This window comes from Dysidea avara, chromosome 10 (genome assembly GCF_963678975.1).
Source record: "Dysidea avara chromosome 10, odDysAvar1.4, whole genome shotgun sequence".
Classification (NCBI taxonomy): Eukaryota; Metazoa; Porifera; class Demospongiae; order Dictyoceratida; family Dysideidae; genus Dysidea; species Dysidea avara.
In genome coordinates, this window is record NC_089281.1 from 16,821,764 (window position 1) to 16,841,786 (window position 20,023).

Below are 20,023 nucleotides of genomic sequence, written 5' to 3' on the forward strand. Positions count from 1 at the left end.
ATATATAGCCATGGTAAAGACAAGAAATGAACACACCTTAAGTAGCTAATGTCTTAGTATCTAATGTCTTTGAGCAGGCTGTAGGACCAGGTGTCCTACAGACCTTCAGCACTTGTGCTGTAAAGCTTTAATAATAAAAGCACCAATGGGCCTAACAAGTGTCTTTTACGTAGTAGGTTTAACCATAGATAATATGTGACTGGATTTGCGAAAAGGTACCTTTTTCACACATTTGACATACCAGCAAACAAAGTGTCATAACTGTTGACTCCTTGCACTGATTGACTTTCTTTTTGTATCACAATGTAGCCACATAATGTAGGCATACTCATGGAAAATTACAGACATGTGCTTGCAATGATACAAACGTTACAAAGTTTGAAAGTTTAAAAAATGGGTCAAATTTTATGTGTGAAAAAGGTACCTTTTCGCAAATCCGGTCACATATATACCTTACCTATATATTATCTATGGTTTGACAACCAGACTTTAGTTAGCAAAATGGTCATTGACCATGGTTAACATGTCATAATCAGTCATGCCTATAGTGATTCATATGACTACAAAAAATTACCAAACCATAACAGGATACAATTATAGTAAGTGTAATGAGGAAGCTCCACAGCGAAGTAGTGAACAATTGCAAGAGGAATAGGATGTCTTAATCTCATTAACTGCATGATTCCACTGGGGATGACCATTCTCAAATGGATCTGTTGTATATATTATATATACCTTGGCTTAATTCTGTTTCGCAGATAACTGTTAATCCTGGAGCATTCACTCACATGCACATGCAATCTTTGCTGTTGGACAAGCTATCAGACATTTTAAAATACATTATTAGCATTGCAGTTGACCTCAGTACTTTAATGCCACAGCTAGTCCATGCACCACCACAGATAATTTTGATATAAGTGGGAAAAAGTGGTTCCCTATTACATTGCATAACTGAGACAAGTTCTGCCATCATTGTCATCAGATGTTTGAGTCTCATTGGCAGTTCTGACAATCTGCATATATAGTAGACCCTTTTGAGTACAGTATAATTCATCATCAGCTCTGGAAAATCACAAAACAGGCTTGCTGCTCAGTGAAACTTGTTTCCCAGCATTTGATGCAGAGCAAGAAACCTATAAAACAACATGTTATTCTGCCACAACTAAGAGACCATTATATAGTCAAAACAAGCCAACTGAATCTCATGCATCATCGTTTATTCTGTGAATGCTCATTTATTCTTCACATTGATAATGTAACTGCTACAGACATGCCTCGAGTTCAGTTTGCTCTCATGATGACTGACCCCAAGTGGCAACTGCATACTACCTCAGTCAGACCACCGGACCTGACAGACTGACAGATGGCTTTAAAACATCCTATCGCATTAACAGAAGAATGGAATTTACTGATATAGTAAATGATGATTAGCTAGTATGAATTGTTTACCCATATAGCCTAAATATTTCGAGTGTTGATATTTTCGTGGCTTTGCAAACACTCCGCTCCCAAAATGTATTAGACTATAGGTATGGTGTAGTATTAGTGTCAAAATAGTACAGTATTTTGGTAGATACAGTGTAATTTTTTTGTGTGCCAGGTGTTGAAATTACAATGAGTCGCACAATTAATTTTTGATGGGTGATGGAATATTTATGAGGGCAGTATAAATAAATTAAAACTGCACATCGATAGAGCGTTTGCACATCCATGGTAACCGTAAATGACGTTGACTGACACACCTCCGCCGCCATATTGCTGTACCACCTGTTATACGAGTGGTCCTATGATTGTGGTAACCGAAGTGGTAATGACTGTTTAGATAGTGAATATGGTATGAAATCAATGCGAATACATAGTAGTGCTGTTACTATTGCATGGCTGTTGTTGATAGGATTCATCTAGTGATGTTTGTCTTAGTCAGCACGCACAGCTATTGAAAGTGAGTGATAAACGAAGGTACCTCAGTGACAAAGATAGCGGATGTTGGCGATCCCTATTGTATACCAAGTGCACAGCTTAGTAAGGAAGTTATCCCGTCGGTCACAAACACAGACATCTTCAACTATCTTGTTTTGACTACAAGCTTCTGTACCTCTGAGATGTGTAAAGCTTTGATACTTACAAGTACTTTATGTGTGACTTTGTGAACTGTTTGGGATCAAAGAAAATTGGTAGTAAAATAGTTACAGTTGCCAAGGTATGTAAGAAAGATAAGTACCCATATTATGTAGTATAGTAGTTTAATACAATTACAGGTGAGACATTCGCAACGAGCTAATGACCCTCCACTTGAATCATGGGTGATATGTCTACTTGATGGAACTGTCGATTGTGGACATTGTACCTGCATGGCAGGACTTGGAGAAGTTTGTTCTCATGTAGCAGCAATCCTTTTCTACCTGGAATCTGCAGCTCGATCAAAACTAACTTGCACACAAACTAGTTGTATGTGGAAGGAACCTACCTTTGTTGATGCTATTCCATACTTGCCAATTTCAGAGCTGCCACTGTCCAAACCAAAGCCTAGAATCAGCTGTAACAAAAGGAGAGGGGCTCATCATCTAAGTGACATTACACCATTTGAGGATATGTTTCAGGTAGCAGAAGAATTGCCAGTTTCTGAGCACCCATCCACTAGTTCATCAGCCTGTCAGTCAACAAGTTCCTTGTTGTGTGTTCCTCCATCTGCTGAGGAGCAAATGGTCTTCCTTAGAGATATTGCTCACAACCGACCGGCAATTTGTTCCATAGTACCTCCATTTTCTAATGAATTTAAACCCACAGCAAATACTATTCAGCTACCTCCATCACTGCTTGATCTGTACAACCCAGAAAATGAAGAATTGCTTTACACTGAGTTGTTGGAAGTATGTGATGAATTGCAGTTATCAGTTAGACCAGAAGAGGTACAGAATATTGAAGTTTACACTCGAGAGCAAGCCAAGAGTCCAGCTTGGTTTAAACAAAGAGCAGGAAGGATTACTGCATCAAAAATGAAAGCAGTTTGTGCCACAGACCCAAGCCATCCTTCGCAATCATTACTAAGCCAGATCTGTTATCCACATTTGAAAAAGTTCACAACGCCAGCAACCACATGGGGGTGTGAACATGAAGCAGTTGCAAGATTGGCATACATTGAGATGATGAAACCCATGCATACAAATTTTCAGTACAGAAATAGTGGATTCATAGTAAGCACAGAATATCCATACATTGGTGCCAGTCCTGATGGAGTGGTGCAGTGTGACTGCTGTGGATGTGGGGTACTGGAAATCAAATGCCCATACTGCGTCAGAGAGAGCACTCCAGATGAAGCACCCTATCTCAATAATGGTAAACTCTCTGAAAAGTATGAATATTATTACCAGGTTCAGACACAACTGCTTGTTTGTTCAGCAAATTATGCTGACTTTGTTATAGCTACAGTCAGTGATGCTTCCCCCAATTTGTCATGTGAACGCATCTTTCTAAATGAAAGTTTTATAGAACATGTTAAAGCTGCCAAAAAGTTTTTCAAAATTTGTCTTTTACCAGAGTTACTTGCTATGTGGTACTCTCGGAAGGCAGTTATGCCTGATCAGACTGCTGCAGCTTCAGTGGTATCTGTTGAATATACATACTGTTACTGTAAGGAAGATAAGGGTGGTGAAATGGTTGGATGTGACAATCCTAATTGTTTACATGGCTCATGGTTTCACCTTGAATGTCTCAAGATACCTAAACCACGTTCCAGTAAGTGGTATTGTCCAAACTGCAGGACAATGCCTGAGTTTTCCCCGTAAACGGCAGCGGACTAAGCAGTGACTTCACCTTGTGTTAGTTTATTATTAACTATTAAAAGTTTGTATAGGTTTTTTAATGAAGTAAATAATAACATGACAAAGTTCATCTATTAATAATAATAATAATTGTTCAATTACATGACTATTTTACTGGTACAACTGAAACACAAAGATTGTTCAGGGCCGAACGCACTAATATTATTTTATCGATTGGTGGTTTGTCGCCAGGGTGTTTAGGCTTTAAAAAATCAATAGGGATACAACTCATCAAAATTGAGTACCTCTGACGGGTAGCTCCAATGACACGTTCTATGTGTATCCGTACATTCGCTAACTTCCTTGTTGCCTCAACATCTATGGGTGAGAGTTGGGAACAGCCTCTTGTAAATGATGGTATATGAAGTGTTTCCTGCATTCTGGCCACATCTTCAGCAATATCAAATCCCCGGTCCGCAAGAACACAATCTCCTGGAAGTAATTTGTTTAAAAATCCAGAGTTGACTGTCAAAAGTTTGTCACTGACCCTTCCACCCCAGGCAGGTGAAATAAAACTTGTTACACCTTGTGGACACATTGCAATGAACACTTTTGCTGTATTTGCATGCTTGTATTGAGACCAAGTGGATGATTTTGCCACTAGATGAGTAGGGGTTTCAATTTTAATCTCAAAACAATCAATCACTACAACAACCTTAGTGCCATATGTTGCCCGAAAACCGCTGGGCATAGTCTTCCATAATTCCTCTCTTTCAGGCCACTTGATGAGCCACTCCAAACGACAAGACATTATATCCAACATTTCATGGAAACGCCTACTGACAGTTGATGTACAAATTCCTAACCGGTAAGCAATGTCTTGTAATCCCAAGTTAAGCCTCAATTTCATGAGCACTATCATGAACGACCTCCAATAGTATGAACGTTTATCACCTAGTGCAAAGGAGCCCATCACTAGTTCAAATGTTTTTAACAGGAGAAGACTAGTAGCTAACCCAGTGTAGTATTGTACCTTGGCATCATCAGACATAATGTTGTTCTCACAGAAAAAATTATCGTCATCCGTCTGTACGGCTTTGTTACACATTTTAGGTGGCCTTGGAGTTTGAGTTTCACCATCAGCTGTCTGTATTGCATGATCTATCAGCCCACTGTTTGAATTAAGTGACAACTGACTGGACTGTCCTGTTGTTGTACTAGTTGAAGTCAAGGTACCGTTTGTCAAAATAAAGGTTGGGCTAGTGATCAAGGTACTGTTTGTTGTAGAAGTTATGGTTGACATAGTGGTTATTGTAGAGGTACTGGTTGAGGTACTAGTTGTTGTAGTTGAGGTACTAGAGGTAGTTGCCAAGGTAGAGGCTGAGGTACTGCCTGATGTACTAATATTTGAATTCGTCTCGAAAACTCTTTTGTTCCTCTCTTTGGCTCGTGCTTCTCTTTCTGAGGCTCTTTCACTAGCTGCATGTGTTACTGCCACATCTAGCTTGCTGTGTCCAAGTTCCAGTGTGGGGAACCAATCAACATTATGCTTATCCATTGTGTCAGCAGGCTTCCCTACAGATCATTTGACAAATGTTAAACTCATGAGTATCAATGATATCAAATCATGGATTATAAATGTCCTAGCTACTCAGGAAATGTATAATCTGAACTGAAAGCCAACACGCATACAGTGTACAAGTATAACAAATAATACACTATAAAATATTTTGTATATAATCAATGCATGCACTTTCAATAGATACTGTACTCACTAGCCACAAAATGACACTCGCAAACCCAGACATTTGCTAGCTTCTCCTCCGTTAAATCCTCTCTCGAAATAGCTTTCAGCCAGGCCCTCCTTCGCTCTCTAGTAATCTCCAACATTTGCTGACCTTGATGCTGAATAATGGCTGGAAGCCTATAAAATGAACATTTAGTCTTGGATGACTTCTTGGAGCTGTTGATTATCGCACATCCAACCATATTTAAGCAACAAATAAACAAACAATTAATCCTTGAATAAGCCGTAAAACCTTGAATAAACAGTAAACCATGAGATACGCCACTCACTAACCACTGTCCACGTGTTTCGGTACAGCAATATGGCGGCGGGGTGTGTCAGCCAACGTCATTTACGGTTACCATGGATATGCAAATGCTCAGGGCGATGAATATTTAATAGCCCTCGCCAAAATTAATCATAGTATTGAATCGACCTTTTTAAAAAATCATACCGCCCTCAGAAATATTCATCACCCTATGGAAAATAATCTATGTGCAGTTTTAATTTATTTATACTGCCCTCATAAATATTCCATCACCCATCAAAAATTAATTGTGCAACTCATTGTAATTTCAACACCTGGCTTCACCCACACAAAAAAATTACACTGTATCTACCATAATACTGTACTATTTTGACACTAATACTACACCATATATAGGGAGGTCAAAATATTTCAATGGTAAAATTTTCGCTGATAACACCCAAAGCCGCTAAAAAAATTTCCCCTCGAAATATTTTATTATTGTACAACACCGTATTAAAGTACTGCATGGAATTACATAGCACAATGATTTCAAATGCAAGTATTAACTACAGGTTCCGGAAAATACCCCGATCTATCGAGAAATACTTATAATTATTGAAATAAAGTTAAATACATTTGTGATGCAGGTTATAAGCCACATCCGGTAACACACAATAACCTAGGTGTTGATCTCGCTTGTGAACATGATGAAAGGACGATTAAGCCTTGTGCTATTTTTCGCTTTTTACTTGCTGTATTCTACCGAGAGCTATAGCGTAGAACAACTTTACCGCTCTTTGAACGCCACCTGTTTCGAAGAGACCGACTTAAAAAGAATTTGTGACTCTCAGGTATTTTTGATTTTTTCGCTAATAACTTTGTATAGATTTTATTTTGTTTAGGTTGTCTGTGCTAGTCCGTCACTTGTTGAAAGGACGGGAGACAAGTGTGCAGTTCTGTATCAGCTTTTAGTTCCTGGAGTGACGTGCGATTTTACGAGCCGTGTTCTTCGCTACTCCTACTTGAAATGGTGGTCCGATGGTGATCTAATTTCGCCTAGTCAACTATCAAACTTTATTTTGGGAATAAAGCGAAGTCTAAAGGACCACTTTTCTGTGAATTTCGTGGTGAGGATGATTTTCATACTTGTCATGTGCCGTGTGGTGTAATAACACGTGACTGTAAAATGGGCGTTGGCTTATATCCCCCATCACAAATCTGATAGCTTAAAAGAGTTTTTATAGTCCCAGATAGAACTGTAGCCCTGGCAAGTGTTAGTCCCCCAAGTACCATTCCACCTCATATTACATCTACCTTAAGCAGACCTGATGTTGTGGTAGTTTCCACAGATTCCATCACATTATTAGAACTCTCTGTAGTTACTAATACTGAACATCACCTTTTAGCTGCAAGGAACCGTAAAGAAGATCGCTATGGTTCATTACTGACTGACCTTCAACAGGCTGGATTTTCAGTTAATATTGTGACAATTGAGGTTGGCTGTTTGGGCCATTTCATGCCACAGACTGTCTCTAAACTAAGCGATGTATGCCATCTACCGAAGAATACTATTCGTTGTATTCTTCAGCAAGCAGCTCGTGTTGCAATCTCCTGTTCATATAGGATCTTTAATTCCCGTGCTTCCACTACTTGGGATGTAGTTGATCTGTTTACCTGTTGAGAAGCCATGTATAATTGTTTAGTTTTTGTTTTTTTTGGTCTTGCCAGGGCTCCATACTTTTTAGTAATAACTTGGTAACCCTGAGACTGGACTCCTGACCCCTTGTAATTATTTGTTCATGTAATTGTCAATTATTATGACGTTTATCTCTCTTGAACGTGAAAAGCATCAACGATTGGTCATTCAACTCAGAGAAAGAAAAAGTCGAGGTGAAACTGGTTTAATAATTAGAAATGGTAAGACTCACGGTAGTGAGTCGCGCGGCCAAGAAACTACAAAGCGCACGCCACAATTAAAACGCGCGGCCACTACTGTGAGTTATTTACGTGTAGGGACGGTTTCACAATATTATTAGCCTGAATTGTGCAATCTCTCAATAGGTTTATACTACGTTTCGTGATTTTAAAAAAACTTGGTGTCATCGTTTTCTTGTCGCAACTTCTAACAAGCGTATTTAGATATAATTCACTCAATTTCTCTCCTTGTGTTTCAGCTGTCGCCACATTGTACCACTCAATGCACTCGTGTTTCTACAGTCCATCTGGCACTAACATTATCTAGTACTGGATCGCCTCTACGCATATTTTCTCCGTTCAAACCTGTAATCCCTACAATAACTTTTAAAGACACGATGTGGACTCAAGCCCTAACGTCTGACAAACAAGTTGTGAAAGCGTGCAGAGCCGTAAGTTACCTTGGGAAGGCGTTTTAAGCAGAAATCTTTTTGACTCCATTCAGTGCCATGCCTCATGCGAGCGTTTATAATTGGCAGATGTCTTATAAACAAGGTGTGAAAGCGTAGAGAACGTACAGACACTGGGAAAAGTGTAAGTCATTAGTTAAGACTCCATTTAGTGCCATGCACCATGCAAGTATTATTATGCAAGTTGGGTGAAATGACCAAAACTCATGTACAAAGTCACAAACTACATTTCAGACAAAGTTTGTTGCTATACAGTACGTACATAATGAAAGCCACGACACAAGCTCCACCTTAATTAGTGCTTTGTGGAAGTGTGAAACTACCGTGACAGCTACAAACAAATATGAGGCGATTCTAATTGCAGATAGGATGGCTGTGAAATCCATGAATTTTTTTTTGCCTTACAGTAAATTAACATATAACAATGTTATTACAACACATAACAAAAATTTAATAACACCACATCAAATAGTTTAACACCAAAAATGATTTCTTGGATGCTGCCTGATAACACAAGACCATGTGAGCCCTGTAAAAGAACAAGTAGGTGCTGAATGTACAAAAAATTTTCTTCAAGGCTAAATGAATCTGGTGCAAAAGAGGTAACGTAAATGTTTGGTACCTAAGTACGTAAACATGAACGCGAGGAGACCTGTCAAACTATAAGCATAACATGCAAACTGACCTGGGTATTTGTTACCATCATATGAGATAGTATACAAATATTTACAAATTCACGACAACTTTGATGTCACAATTGAGCACTATAGAGAAAGAACATACAATACAATTCCTCTGTATGTATGTAAACTGATATGAAATTCACAATACTAATAAGGTTCTGAGTTAAGTATCATGACCACATCCACTCCACTGTTAGTGGGTGAATCACTATGACTATATAGATTGCCTGCAAAAACTGATAGGTGAGTATTAAATGCAATACACTTAAAATTTGTCACTTTTTACACAAATGGCACATTTGGGGATTTCATTCGTTTAAACAGTTGACATTGTTACACAGAGACACAGGTTTCACTGTACATAAATTCAGACCAGTACGTGTGAATGAGTACTTTTTCATACAAACATCGATATCTGACATAGGTTTGCTTACTGACTTATTCCACCTGCAGCCAAAGTCCCAGAACTTCTGATGATGTAAGTGGCAAATGATAAGAGAGCCATGGTTATTTGGTATTTGGTCCATACACCTTGTCAACAATCCTGAAATTCACTTGATCTCAGTTGCTGTCTGTTCCCAAATTACACACCATGAGAACCATATCCGACTGCTAATGTGTAAACCAGATGGTCTGTAAAAACCGTTGGGTGGGCAATAAACTAAAATATGGATACTATGAAAATACACAACATTTTAACTGACCTGGGAATTAGTTTGGTCCCATCATAACAGTATGCCTGATCCTGGAAATTCAGGAAACATGAGATAACACAATATTCCTTAGTACATAGACTGACCTGGAAATTCACGACACCCTTGATGTCACTACAGTTACATACACTGGAGTACAGAAGAACACACAACTCCTCTGTTAACTGAAATTCACACAACACTCTGATCTTAGCTCCTGCCAGGTTCCAAGTTACATAAACTGCTATGGCCAGATAGCCTGCAAAAATTGACAAGCGGGCATTAAATTCAGAGGGTCATAATCAACTGAGATATAATGCCAAGACCTTACCAGGCCAGATGAATCTCATCGTCCACGTACACTTGACAATTGAGAACTAAAGAACACACATAACATTATATAATTCCTCTGTCTATATGAATTTACTCCCCCGAACCTTGATCTTAGTCGCCAAGTTATGTATGTACCACTGCTAGTGAGAGAACCACATGCTATATATGACCAAGTACCCTGTACCTGTAAAATCGACAGACGGGCAATAAATACAATACAGCTAAAAATCTGTCACTTTTTACGCAAATGACAGATTTGGAGATCTGAAAATCCATCACACCCTTGAGGTAATACAAAAATTTCTTAATATACACAGACTGACCTGAAGATCCACAACATCCTTGATGTTACTACAGTCCACGTACACTTGACAATTGAGAACTAAAGAACACACATAACATTATAAAATTCCTCCGTCTACTTACCCCCGAACCTTGATCTTAGTTGCCAAGCTTAGAGCTCTAGCCAAGTTACGTATGTAGCACTGCTAGTAAGAGAACTGCATGACCAAGCACCCTGTACCTGTAAAATCAACAGGCGGGCATTAAATACAATACAGTTAAAAATCTGTCACTTTTTATGTAAATGACAGATTTGGGGACCTGAAAATTTATTGCACCCTTGAGGTAATATAAAATCTGAGGACCTGAAAATCCATCACACCCTTGAGGTAATACGTTTGAGGATTCACAAGTTAGCCCGGCAGTAACCTTACTACACAGTGTCCTGATTAGACAGGTTTCACTGTACATAAATTTAGTTATTTAGACCAGTATGCAATGTGAATGAGTATTTTTTGTACAAGCATCATGTACATTACCTTACTTCTTCCACCTACAGTTCCGGGACATCTAAATTGGCACTACAGTGACAATACTGAAAGCTGTTTGATCTGTACGAGTACACCTTGTTGACAATCCATCCATGAGATAATTTCAAGCCAGATAATATTGGTGTTTGCTGCTACTCAAGTTGGTACCATCACAGAAGTTTTCAGCTTGGCCTCAGTGAATTTGCACTAGTCAGACTATAGTGCAGACGTCTGACAGTCTAAAAACCAATCGCATACACGCGGTTAATCAGTGTGAATGGATGTGGCACTTTGTACACTAGCCTCATTTTTTCACTCCTCGTTTCGTTACTGAACCTCCACGAAGAGCTGAATACACCAGTATTCTCGCGACTCTTTAATATCCATTCGACTTCTTCAAGCGGTGTACGTATTAATCAGTTAAAGTACGCTTCACCACTCCATTACAATGCAATAAATATTTAGTAGTATTCAGTCCTCTCAAGACATGGACTTCCATCAATAATTAAGTAAACCGCGTATCACGTGTGTTCACTTGAGGTGTTACAGGGACTTTCCAAGAGATTTCCCATAAATAGGCCACGTGATCATTGTCAGTCCAGTGGAACTTGTTCTTGGTTATGGCATAGATTATAGAGGTTATGGCTCTACAATGCGGTACATGTACTTTAATGTATTTTAGTGTTTCCTAATATACTTCCCTCTCAAGACATGGACTAGCTGCCATCAATTCAATAATAATATAAATCGCATATCAAGTGTGTTCACTATTCACTTGAAGTTTTACTGTGCAGGGACTGTGCAGGGACTTTCCAAGGGATATCGCCTAATACATCACGTGGTAATTGTTAGTCAGGTGGAACTTATTTATATCCATTAATGCACCATGGAGCTTGTGTTGTGGCTTTAATGATTAATCAATCATTATGCACATACCATGGTGCAACAAAGTTTGTAACAAATTGCTGGAATGTGGTTCGTGGTTAGCTGGTATGAGCTTGTGTTGTGGCTTTCAACTTTTGTAACAGATTGCTTGAATGTGGTTCGTGGTTTGCCAATGATTGTGTATAATTTTGAGTTGGGGTTGTTCCACACAGCTTGCACAATATTCAGATGTCTGCATGACGACACAAGATTAAGTGAGACCTGTGAAAGAACAAGCAGGCACTGAACTTAACCTTAAATTAAACACACATGTAACTAACCTGGAACATCGGTCGCAACACCAAAGACACTTGCTTGTATATCCTCATGGCTTAACTATGGAGTGACATGTGTAATTAACCGGCACTAAACAGACTATACAACACAATTATCTTTTCTGCAAGAACTTTTTAGCACCAAGTAAGGGCACTACCATCTCACCTACAAGAGCATTTCACAAGAGATGTGATATTAACTTGAGTACAACCAATATGTGGTGTATGTTTGTGAACATGTGTGTATAGTGTTTGCACATTTTGTGTGCATCTTGTGCTTGTGTATGATGTAAGCGTGTGTTTGTATGTAGTGAAATAAAAATAATAGTATGATGTTTGTGATCTCTTTCATAACCCTTAGCAAAGCATCTAGCTCTACAAGTGGCAAACCAAGTGGATAAGTTGTCCTCAGGACACCATGGAAGTGGCCATAGCAGATTTTATTCATTGATAAGTACAGAATGATTGATATACTCCAATAGAACAGTCAAGCAATAAATACTCTAATAGAACAGTCAGGCAATAAAATACTCTAATAGAACAGTCATTGAACAATATAGCTGAATATTTACATCTCTGTCTGAAAACACTCCCAGATCCCAGATGCAATCTCAGAGTTGTTATTTCAAGATGGTGGCATTCCCCAAGATCACCTAGAAAAGCATGCTTTAATAAGTGCTTTACACACATGCACATTTGGTAACCCTGACTGTAGTCAATACTTGGCATGACCATTAATTTCTACTGGCCCTTGTCCTAATAAACATGCAGCTACTATAGGAATGTATGTTACATACTCACAACTTGTCAGCAGATTTGTGTTGGGTTGCAACACCTCTACAAGGCAGAATTCATCATACACACCCATGGCTTGAACATTGGGTCTGTAGATTATATAACTGACAAACATTAGTGATATCACCCCCAAAAACACCTTTGCTATAAAAAAAGGTGCGTCCAAAAAACTACAAGTATCTGTAACCCCATGTAAAAACAGATAAACTGTAGAAAACACTCCATGAAATTAATGGGTAACTGAAAGAGCTGATATCTAGAGCGGCCAAGAATCAATAATGTTACTACAACTGACTATGATTACTAAAGAATATCTTGGCTGTAAAACAGGCAAATAAAAGTAACTGGCAACCAAAACAGCTGATATCTGAAGCGGCCAAGAATAAAAGCTAAATTGATACAACTTACTACAATTATTAATTTGCAACATTGAATCTTAATCATTCAACTGTGTTCTATACATTCACCCTTGCTACATCCTGAATTAATTCTTTGTAACTCTAATTAGCTGGTAATTTGGCCGCCTTTTTTTCTTTACTCTGACTACTGAAAAAGGCGGCCAAATTACCAGCCAATTAGAGTTACAAAGAATTAATTTAGGATGTAGCAAGGGTGAATGTATAGAACACAGTTGAATGATTATAAGATTCAATGTTGCAAATTAATAATTGTAGTAAGTTGTATCAACTTAGCTTTTATTCTTGGCCGCTTCAGATATCAGCTGTTTTGGTTGCCAGTTACTTTTATTTGCCTGTTTTACAGCCAAGATATTCTTTAGTAATCATAGTCAGTTGTAGTAAAATTATTGATTCTCGGCTGCTCTAGATATCAGCTCTTTCAGTTACCCATTAATTTCATGGAGTGTTTTTCTACAGCTTATCTGTTTTTACATGGGGTTACAGATACTTGTAGTTTCTTGGACGCGCCTTTTTTTACAGCAAAGGTGTTTTTGGGGGGTATATATAATTACGAGACACCCACACACTGCTGGACAGTAACAGTAATTGTTTATCTGATTTTGAATATAATTATAATTAGTATAGCTAAGTACATAACGTATAATCTTTTATGGATGTACAGGCGCAAGCCTTTATCCTTACAAGTACAAATACAGATAGCTGGTCAGCGATTCATCTATACGGCTGGATAGCCAGCACAACAGTAAATGCAAATTGTTCTTGTCCCCTTTGGGGTTTAATAATCAATGCATAGATATTATAGCATGATACATTATAGTATTTATGATCAATGTGACAGCAACATGTATTAGTTAGCACCTCCGGCTTGAAAATAGCTAACACTTTGACTTGGTAATAGCTATATCTGGCTATAGGTTTTAAGGAGAAGTGTCACTGATTTCATTCAATAATAGAGCCATTTACGCTAAAGTGACTTCCTTCATGGATGTACACAATAACAAGTATACAGTAAAATTTGGAATTTTCAACTAGAGTAGGGACCATAGCACATCGATAAAAAGTACTGAAACAAGCTGGAGTAGTGCACAATATTAAATCACAGTAAATTAATAAGAAGTTTTGTATCCCTACTGTGCATTTCCATTATGGAATCTTGAGCACAGTAGGGATATAACATTTCATATTGTTTTACTGTGATTTTAATATTGTGCACCACTCCAGCTTGTTTCAGTACTTTTTATCGATGTGCTATGGTCCCTGCTCTATAGTCGAAGATTCCAAATTTTTCTGTATACTTGTTTGTTAACTCTTTTGAAAATATTATTATTATGGCTGGTGAACCCACACATACCGCATCTGAAATTGCGCCGCGTGCCCCAGCTAAATCAATTATCGTTTGAAAAGTGAAGTATCCATTATGCTTCGTTGTCAGCTATGTTCTACCCGTTACACAGCATTTCAAATCAAGAACTGTTTGAAAAGCACCTCTACAACCCACGCTTACCAAAAGAAAGAAATGGTGCCGCGTGCCCTAGTTATATCAATTATCGTCTCAAAGTGCTAATTGAATTGAAGCATCCATTATGTTTCATTGTCGGATATATTCAACCTGTTACACAGCAGTGCAAATCAAAAACTGTTCAAAAAGCCCCTGTGCAATCAAAACAGCCACTATTAAAAATACAGACGATTTCCGTATGAAGGGAAACCATCACGTGCTATCACCAAATTGACACTTTTCGCTGTCAGCAAAGATGCATGGGACACAAAGGAGGACATTGGTAAGTCCATGGAGAATGCATTGTATGTACTGGGGTATGCCCAAAGGCACCTGTCGGGCTGAAGCGACGTCAAACAGTGAAAAAATGAAGCCCGTAGCCTTAGCTGTTATCGAGTTATGCTTGTCTGAAGGCATCAGGCAGTCAGTCAGTCAGTCACTAGAAAATTCCGTTAAACAAATTATTTTTGAAATTCTGTAGCAACTTATTGAAAGCGTTTTGGGTCAGTCTGAAAGCTTGCTTGGGTTTAGTTTTGCCTAACCAATACTGCCTCATTGTCGTCTGGGAAAAAATGAGGCTGTTTTTTGGGTGATGTTATTTTGTGGGCCATGCCTACTCCTTTGTGGTCCCTACTATATACTACTATTGTAGTGTATGATGATGTTTATCTCAGAATAGTTTTTGGTCTTGTTGCACCATGCAGACAGGTCCCCAGTGGAAGATGTCACAGCAATCAAGAATTCCCTTGATCATTGATTGCGGTTTCATTTGTCTGCTCTACATTGACTCATTTACTACATCATAAAGAGCTTGTAACTACTTGATTGATTTTTAAGCGAACACACTCATTTTTCTTAGCCAGCTTACCAGCTTTATTTGAAATCATGTTGCACAAAGGGTTGGTTAATTAACTTACTGTGTAAGGCAGCACATACTCTCTTCTTTGACTATTCATCACTAGAGGTTAAATCAGTGGCTATTCATCACTAGACATATTAATTATTACTACACAGTGCGTTTCATGTCATGATAGCCAATGATGTGATTTCCTGTTTGAGTGCAATTTATACTGTTAACATAGAACACACAAGTGATATGACGGTTATGTTTGCTGCATGTGACCTAGGCAATAGCTAATTGATTAATCTTTTGCAGTTGATCAAAGCAGACTTCATGTTTCAGGCACATGTTAACACTAGTTCCCTCTACATTGTCAATTGTTTGTGCCTGCACTTATAATTGTTATTTATTGTCACCTTGAGTGTTAATTACGTATATCTATCCGTTTTTCTCAATGCTTGAGTGTTAATTACTTATATCTATCCGTTTTTCTCAATGCAGAATAAGAAATGTTTCTCCACCTCTGATATTTTACAAGATCAAGGATTATCAACACAGAAATGTTTCACTTCCTCATCAGTTGGACAAATTTGTTCAGCCGTTGTGGATAGGTTGTCAAGGGGAGAGTCAATCTGTGACAATGAAGTGGTTGATGATGTGTCCTGTGTTGATGATGTAGTAGAACAACTATTTCATAGACTGGCTGATGAGAGTGGCAAACTGACTTTGACCCAACTACAGCAGTTGATCGACCAGTTACCTGATGACCATTACAGAGTTGCAAGACAAACAGAAGATCATGATGATGATCATGACGATGAGGATGGTCATGATGATGAGGATGGTCATGACGATCACGATGATGAGGATGGTCATGATCATGATCATGATATTGCAATGAATGTATGACATATTATAGTGATATTTGTGTAATACCAACACTACCACTTCCCCTATTACACCTGATTATGTAGCTATCCAAATTCCAGTTATGAATTTAACTCACAAGCGATACACACACACACGCATGCACGCACACACACAAATGCCACATTCTAAGGAACACATTAATCACTTGCATTTGCTTTGTAGTGTCCAACCGAATCACAGTTGGAAGAAGAGTTCAACCATGTTGTTGAGGAGTTAGGTTTGATGGATGATGATGGGCTCACTTGTTACATGGAACAACATCTCAATGACTCTAGTGATGATCATCATGATGATCACGATGACGACAACAACCATGATGATGACACCTTTGATGATCATGATAATGCTACTAACTGTTCGGTGATCTACAAAGTGTGTCGTGATTTGATACTGGAAATTGGACTAACCACTGAGGCTTGTCTTGCTGGAAACAGTAGTACTACCACAGGACATGATGACAATGATGACGATGTGTCTGATTCTGAAGGTTAGTATATAAGCATTAATTCTGTCTGATCACACACTACTATTGTTAACATGTAGCATATGGCTATGGATTTCTGTCGACAGTCATAATCAGTGCAGCATCTCAGCTAGGAGTATTCAGTGTTCTATTCTCTTACAGCAGTCAAGGCTCCAAATATATCATGTCAGGTCTCATAGCCATTGGAGTATCCACCTTAGTCAGTGATGCTATTCTTCACCTCATCCCACATGTAATGTATCTGTATGTGATGTATACATTTTATATGCACCTTAACAACCACCTGTGTTTTGGATAGGTATTATCATCAAAAATTTTTCTTGATATCTGAAAAGAGCATACACTGCATGCCCCAGCTGAAGAGTATACATGTATTGTGTAAAACACTCTAGTGTGCGGTACAACTATTACAGCATTTATTTTGTCCAGGCATTTGAAGAAGAAGAAGGAGAGGATGGGCATGGTCATGGTAGCGAAGGCCATGATCATGATAATACTATTATTTGGAGAGGATGTTGTGTGTTGGCTGGGATATTCATCTTCTACATGTTTGAGTTTGTGATGAGCTCAGTAAAGAAGAGAATGGTAAATGCAAGCATTGTGTATGCATGGATTTAATGTTTAGCCCTCAAGATGCAGGATATTAAAAGGGTACATGCTATGTGGTTGACCACTGGGAGCCTGCTGCACCCTTTTTGAAGTATTTGACCCCTGAAAATTGCTTTTAAAATGCCATGTAATGCATTTACGTGCTTTAAATACATGTATACATCTCATTTTCACATAGCATCATTCAGTAACTTATTTCACTGTTGGCATTAATTCTTTATACTTTTACCATGTAATCCAGTCATTGAGAAAAGCATAAATAAGACCTTAAATAGAACTAGTTCATGACATTGTCTATGTGGATTGGCTATGTACACAGACTCAACAAAGTAGTAGTTGTTATAAAAGCCAGGAAGGGTGTACAGTCAACATGCAGTTCTTTGTCTACAAAGTAATGCAATAAACAGCAGTCAGTTGCAAAACAAAACTAAGTAATTCCTTGAATTCTGGTTAAAATATTCTTGTGGTATTGTATGTAGTACAATAATATTATTATGGTAATGTGGTGTATATAAATTTTATTTTAGGAAAAATCTAAACAGACGGGTAACCAGGAGCAAGGCTTCGAATTAAATTCTTTGCCAAATAAAAATATCCAAAGTGATACCAGTTCACAAAGTGATTGTGATGGTTGTCTAAATCTTGATATGGGAGATCATCCAACTTACTACAATCCTAACCAGGGGTTCTTTCGTGGTATACCCTCTGTGGCTTGGATGATTATTTTAGGAGATGGGATCCACAACTTTGCTGATGGCATAGCAATTGGAGCGTCATTTACGACCAGTGTTGGAGTAGGTGTTAGTACATCACTGGCAGTTCTGTTTCATGAGTTGCCACATGAGTTTGGTAAGTGAATAATTAATTATTTTAAACCTGGAACCATTTGTATGGGTACCGTATAGCCTAAATATTTTAAGGGAGAAAATTTTCACTGATTTCGAGGTTTTGGAGGGTAACTCCAAAAGGAAATATTTAGACCTCCATACAGTCTAATACATTTTGGGATTGTTCACAAATCCGCAAAAAAAAATTAATTAGGTAGCATTGCTCAACCTCAAAAATTTTGCCCCTTGAAATATTTAGGATCTTTCTGAAGGTGGTGAGGAGGATAACGGGTTGTGGGAATCTTTGTCTTTCCACTATTAACTGTGATGTATCACCACACCCTGTAGGTAGTAATAAACTGTACAGACTTCTTTATTGAAGGACTCATGTAACAGATGTTGGTAACTCAAGTGAAACTGAATGTACTTTTTGAAGCCCTGAGCTATATATGACTGCTCTTATAATTTTTGTTACTTTGGTATCTGTGGTGGTAACCATCTGCAGTATGCTAAAAATATGTGAAACAGCATGAAACTTAACTATTGTGCTGTCACAACATAGTTATAGTTACTGATATCAGAGCATGTGATTTTGTCTTTTGTTTCACTACTCACGACTTGATAACTGAGGAATATGTTTTTATTTATTCTCTTACTGCTTCATCTGTTTATTATAGTGTAAATGCTTGTATGCACACAGAAAGGACATAGTATAAAATTCCATACCTGCATGTTTGGGGCTTATCTCTATACAGGTGATTTTGCTATTCTACTGTCCAGTGGGATGAAGTGGTATGTGGCACTGATGTACAACTTCCTCTCTGCCATCACTGCCATTATTGGGATGTTCATTGGAGTGGCTATTGGCAGTTCTGAAGAAGATGCCACACCCTGGATATTGTCAATCACTGCTGGGATATTTTTATATGTGGCTCTTGTGGACTTGGTAAATATAGTGGTATTGATTTAAGGACACAAGGTTATAGAAATCTGTTTTGTTTAGCTGCCATCATTGTTGGAGATGCTCAACAAATGTAAAGACAATCGATCGATCATCATATACATGTCTTGTCATTTAACTGGCTTCTGCATAGGATTTGTCATATTGCTACTGATTGCCATCTATGAAGAAGACATCAACAATCTGGTGGATTGATGATAACAGATTATATGTGACCATAAATATAACCTATTGAGTTTGTATGTAATTATACTTGTACGTTCACTGTCATAAGGCTCTGCATTGCTTGTACCTTTATTTCTTTGTGCAACAAATGTTTGTGATTTACAGCAACTAGCCATTTTTACTTGAAGTATAAACAAGAGTACATTGAATTATATAGACCAAAAATTCCTCCACCATAGAAGGAGGCATTCCAACCCTTAGTAAAACAGTAGTTGCACCAAGAGCCCATAAGTGTGGCATTAATGGGCTCCTGGTTGCAACATGCATAGATTGCTGGACACCGTCAGATGCATTTTTAAATATGATTCATTCTGTATCAGACCCTCTAATATTACACTTAAACCATACTGCAGCATTTACCCCTGTATGACAGCTTTAGTGTTGCTTTAGCTAGTATGAAAAATTAATATTTATTTTAGTTTTACAGTGCTCCCTAGATTCATCTGAATCTCTATTATCTGAACAGTAGAAATGATTACTCTATTAGAGTATTTTGTATAAGATGTATGTTCTATTGGGGTATTTGAACAGGGC

General features: G+C 38.1%; 3 protein-coding genes across 3 annotated transcripts; 2 read left to right on the top strand and 1 right to left on the bottom strand.

The window, feature by feature from the left end:
- Nucleotides 1–1,602: 1,602 nt before the first annotated feature.
- Nucleotides 1,603–3,932, top strand: LOC136236344 (uncharacterized). The gene is made up of 4 exons (XM_066026488.1): nucleotides 1,603–1,834; nucleotides 1,895–1,959; nucleotides 2,012–2,200; nucleotides 2,259–3,932. The coding sequence occupies exons 3-4, from the start codon at nucleotides 2,135–2,137 to the stop codon at nucleotides 3,783–3,785; spliced, it is 1,593 nt and encodes a 530-aa protein (XP_065882560.1). The 5' UTR covers nucleotides 1,603–1,834; nucleotides 1,895–1,959; nucleotides 2,012–2,134; the 3' UTR covers nucleotides 3,786–3,932.
- On the bottom strand, nucleotides 3,827–5,922 carry LOC136236343 (uncharacterized). The gene is made up of 2 exons (XM_066026487.1): nucleotides 5,537–5,922; nucleotides 3,827–5,336 (listed from the first exon to the last, which is right to left on the bottom strand). The coding sequence occupies exons 1-2, from the start codon at nucleotides 5,748–5,750 to the stop codon at nucleotides 3,928–3,930; spliced, it is 1,623 nt and encodes a 540-aa protein (XP_065882559.1). The 5' UTR covers nucleotides 5,751–5,922; the 3' UTR covers nucleotides 3,827–3,927.
- Nucleotides 5,923–6,463: 541 nt separating this feature from the next.
- Nucleotides 6,464–19,597, top strand: LOC136268995 (metal cation symporter ZIP14-like). Its single transcript, XM_066064462.1, has 9 exons — nucleotides 6,464–6,648; nucleotides 6,700–6,924; nucleotides 15,955–16,356; nucleotides 16,546–16,870; nucleotides 16,927–17,099; nucleotides 17,297–17,452; nucleotides 18,004–18,325; nucleotides 19,059–19,249; nucleotides 19,307–19,597. The coding sequence occupies exons 1-9, from the start codon at nucleotides 6,502–6,504 to the stop codon at nucleotides 19,457–19,459; spliced, it is 2,094 nt and encodes a 697-aa protein (XP_065920534.1). The 5' UTR covers nucleotides 6,464–6,501; the 3' UTR covers nucleotides 19,460–19,597.
- Nucleotides 19,598–20,023: the final 426 nt, after the last annotated feature.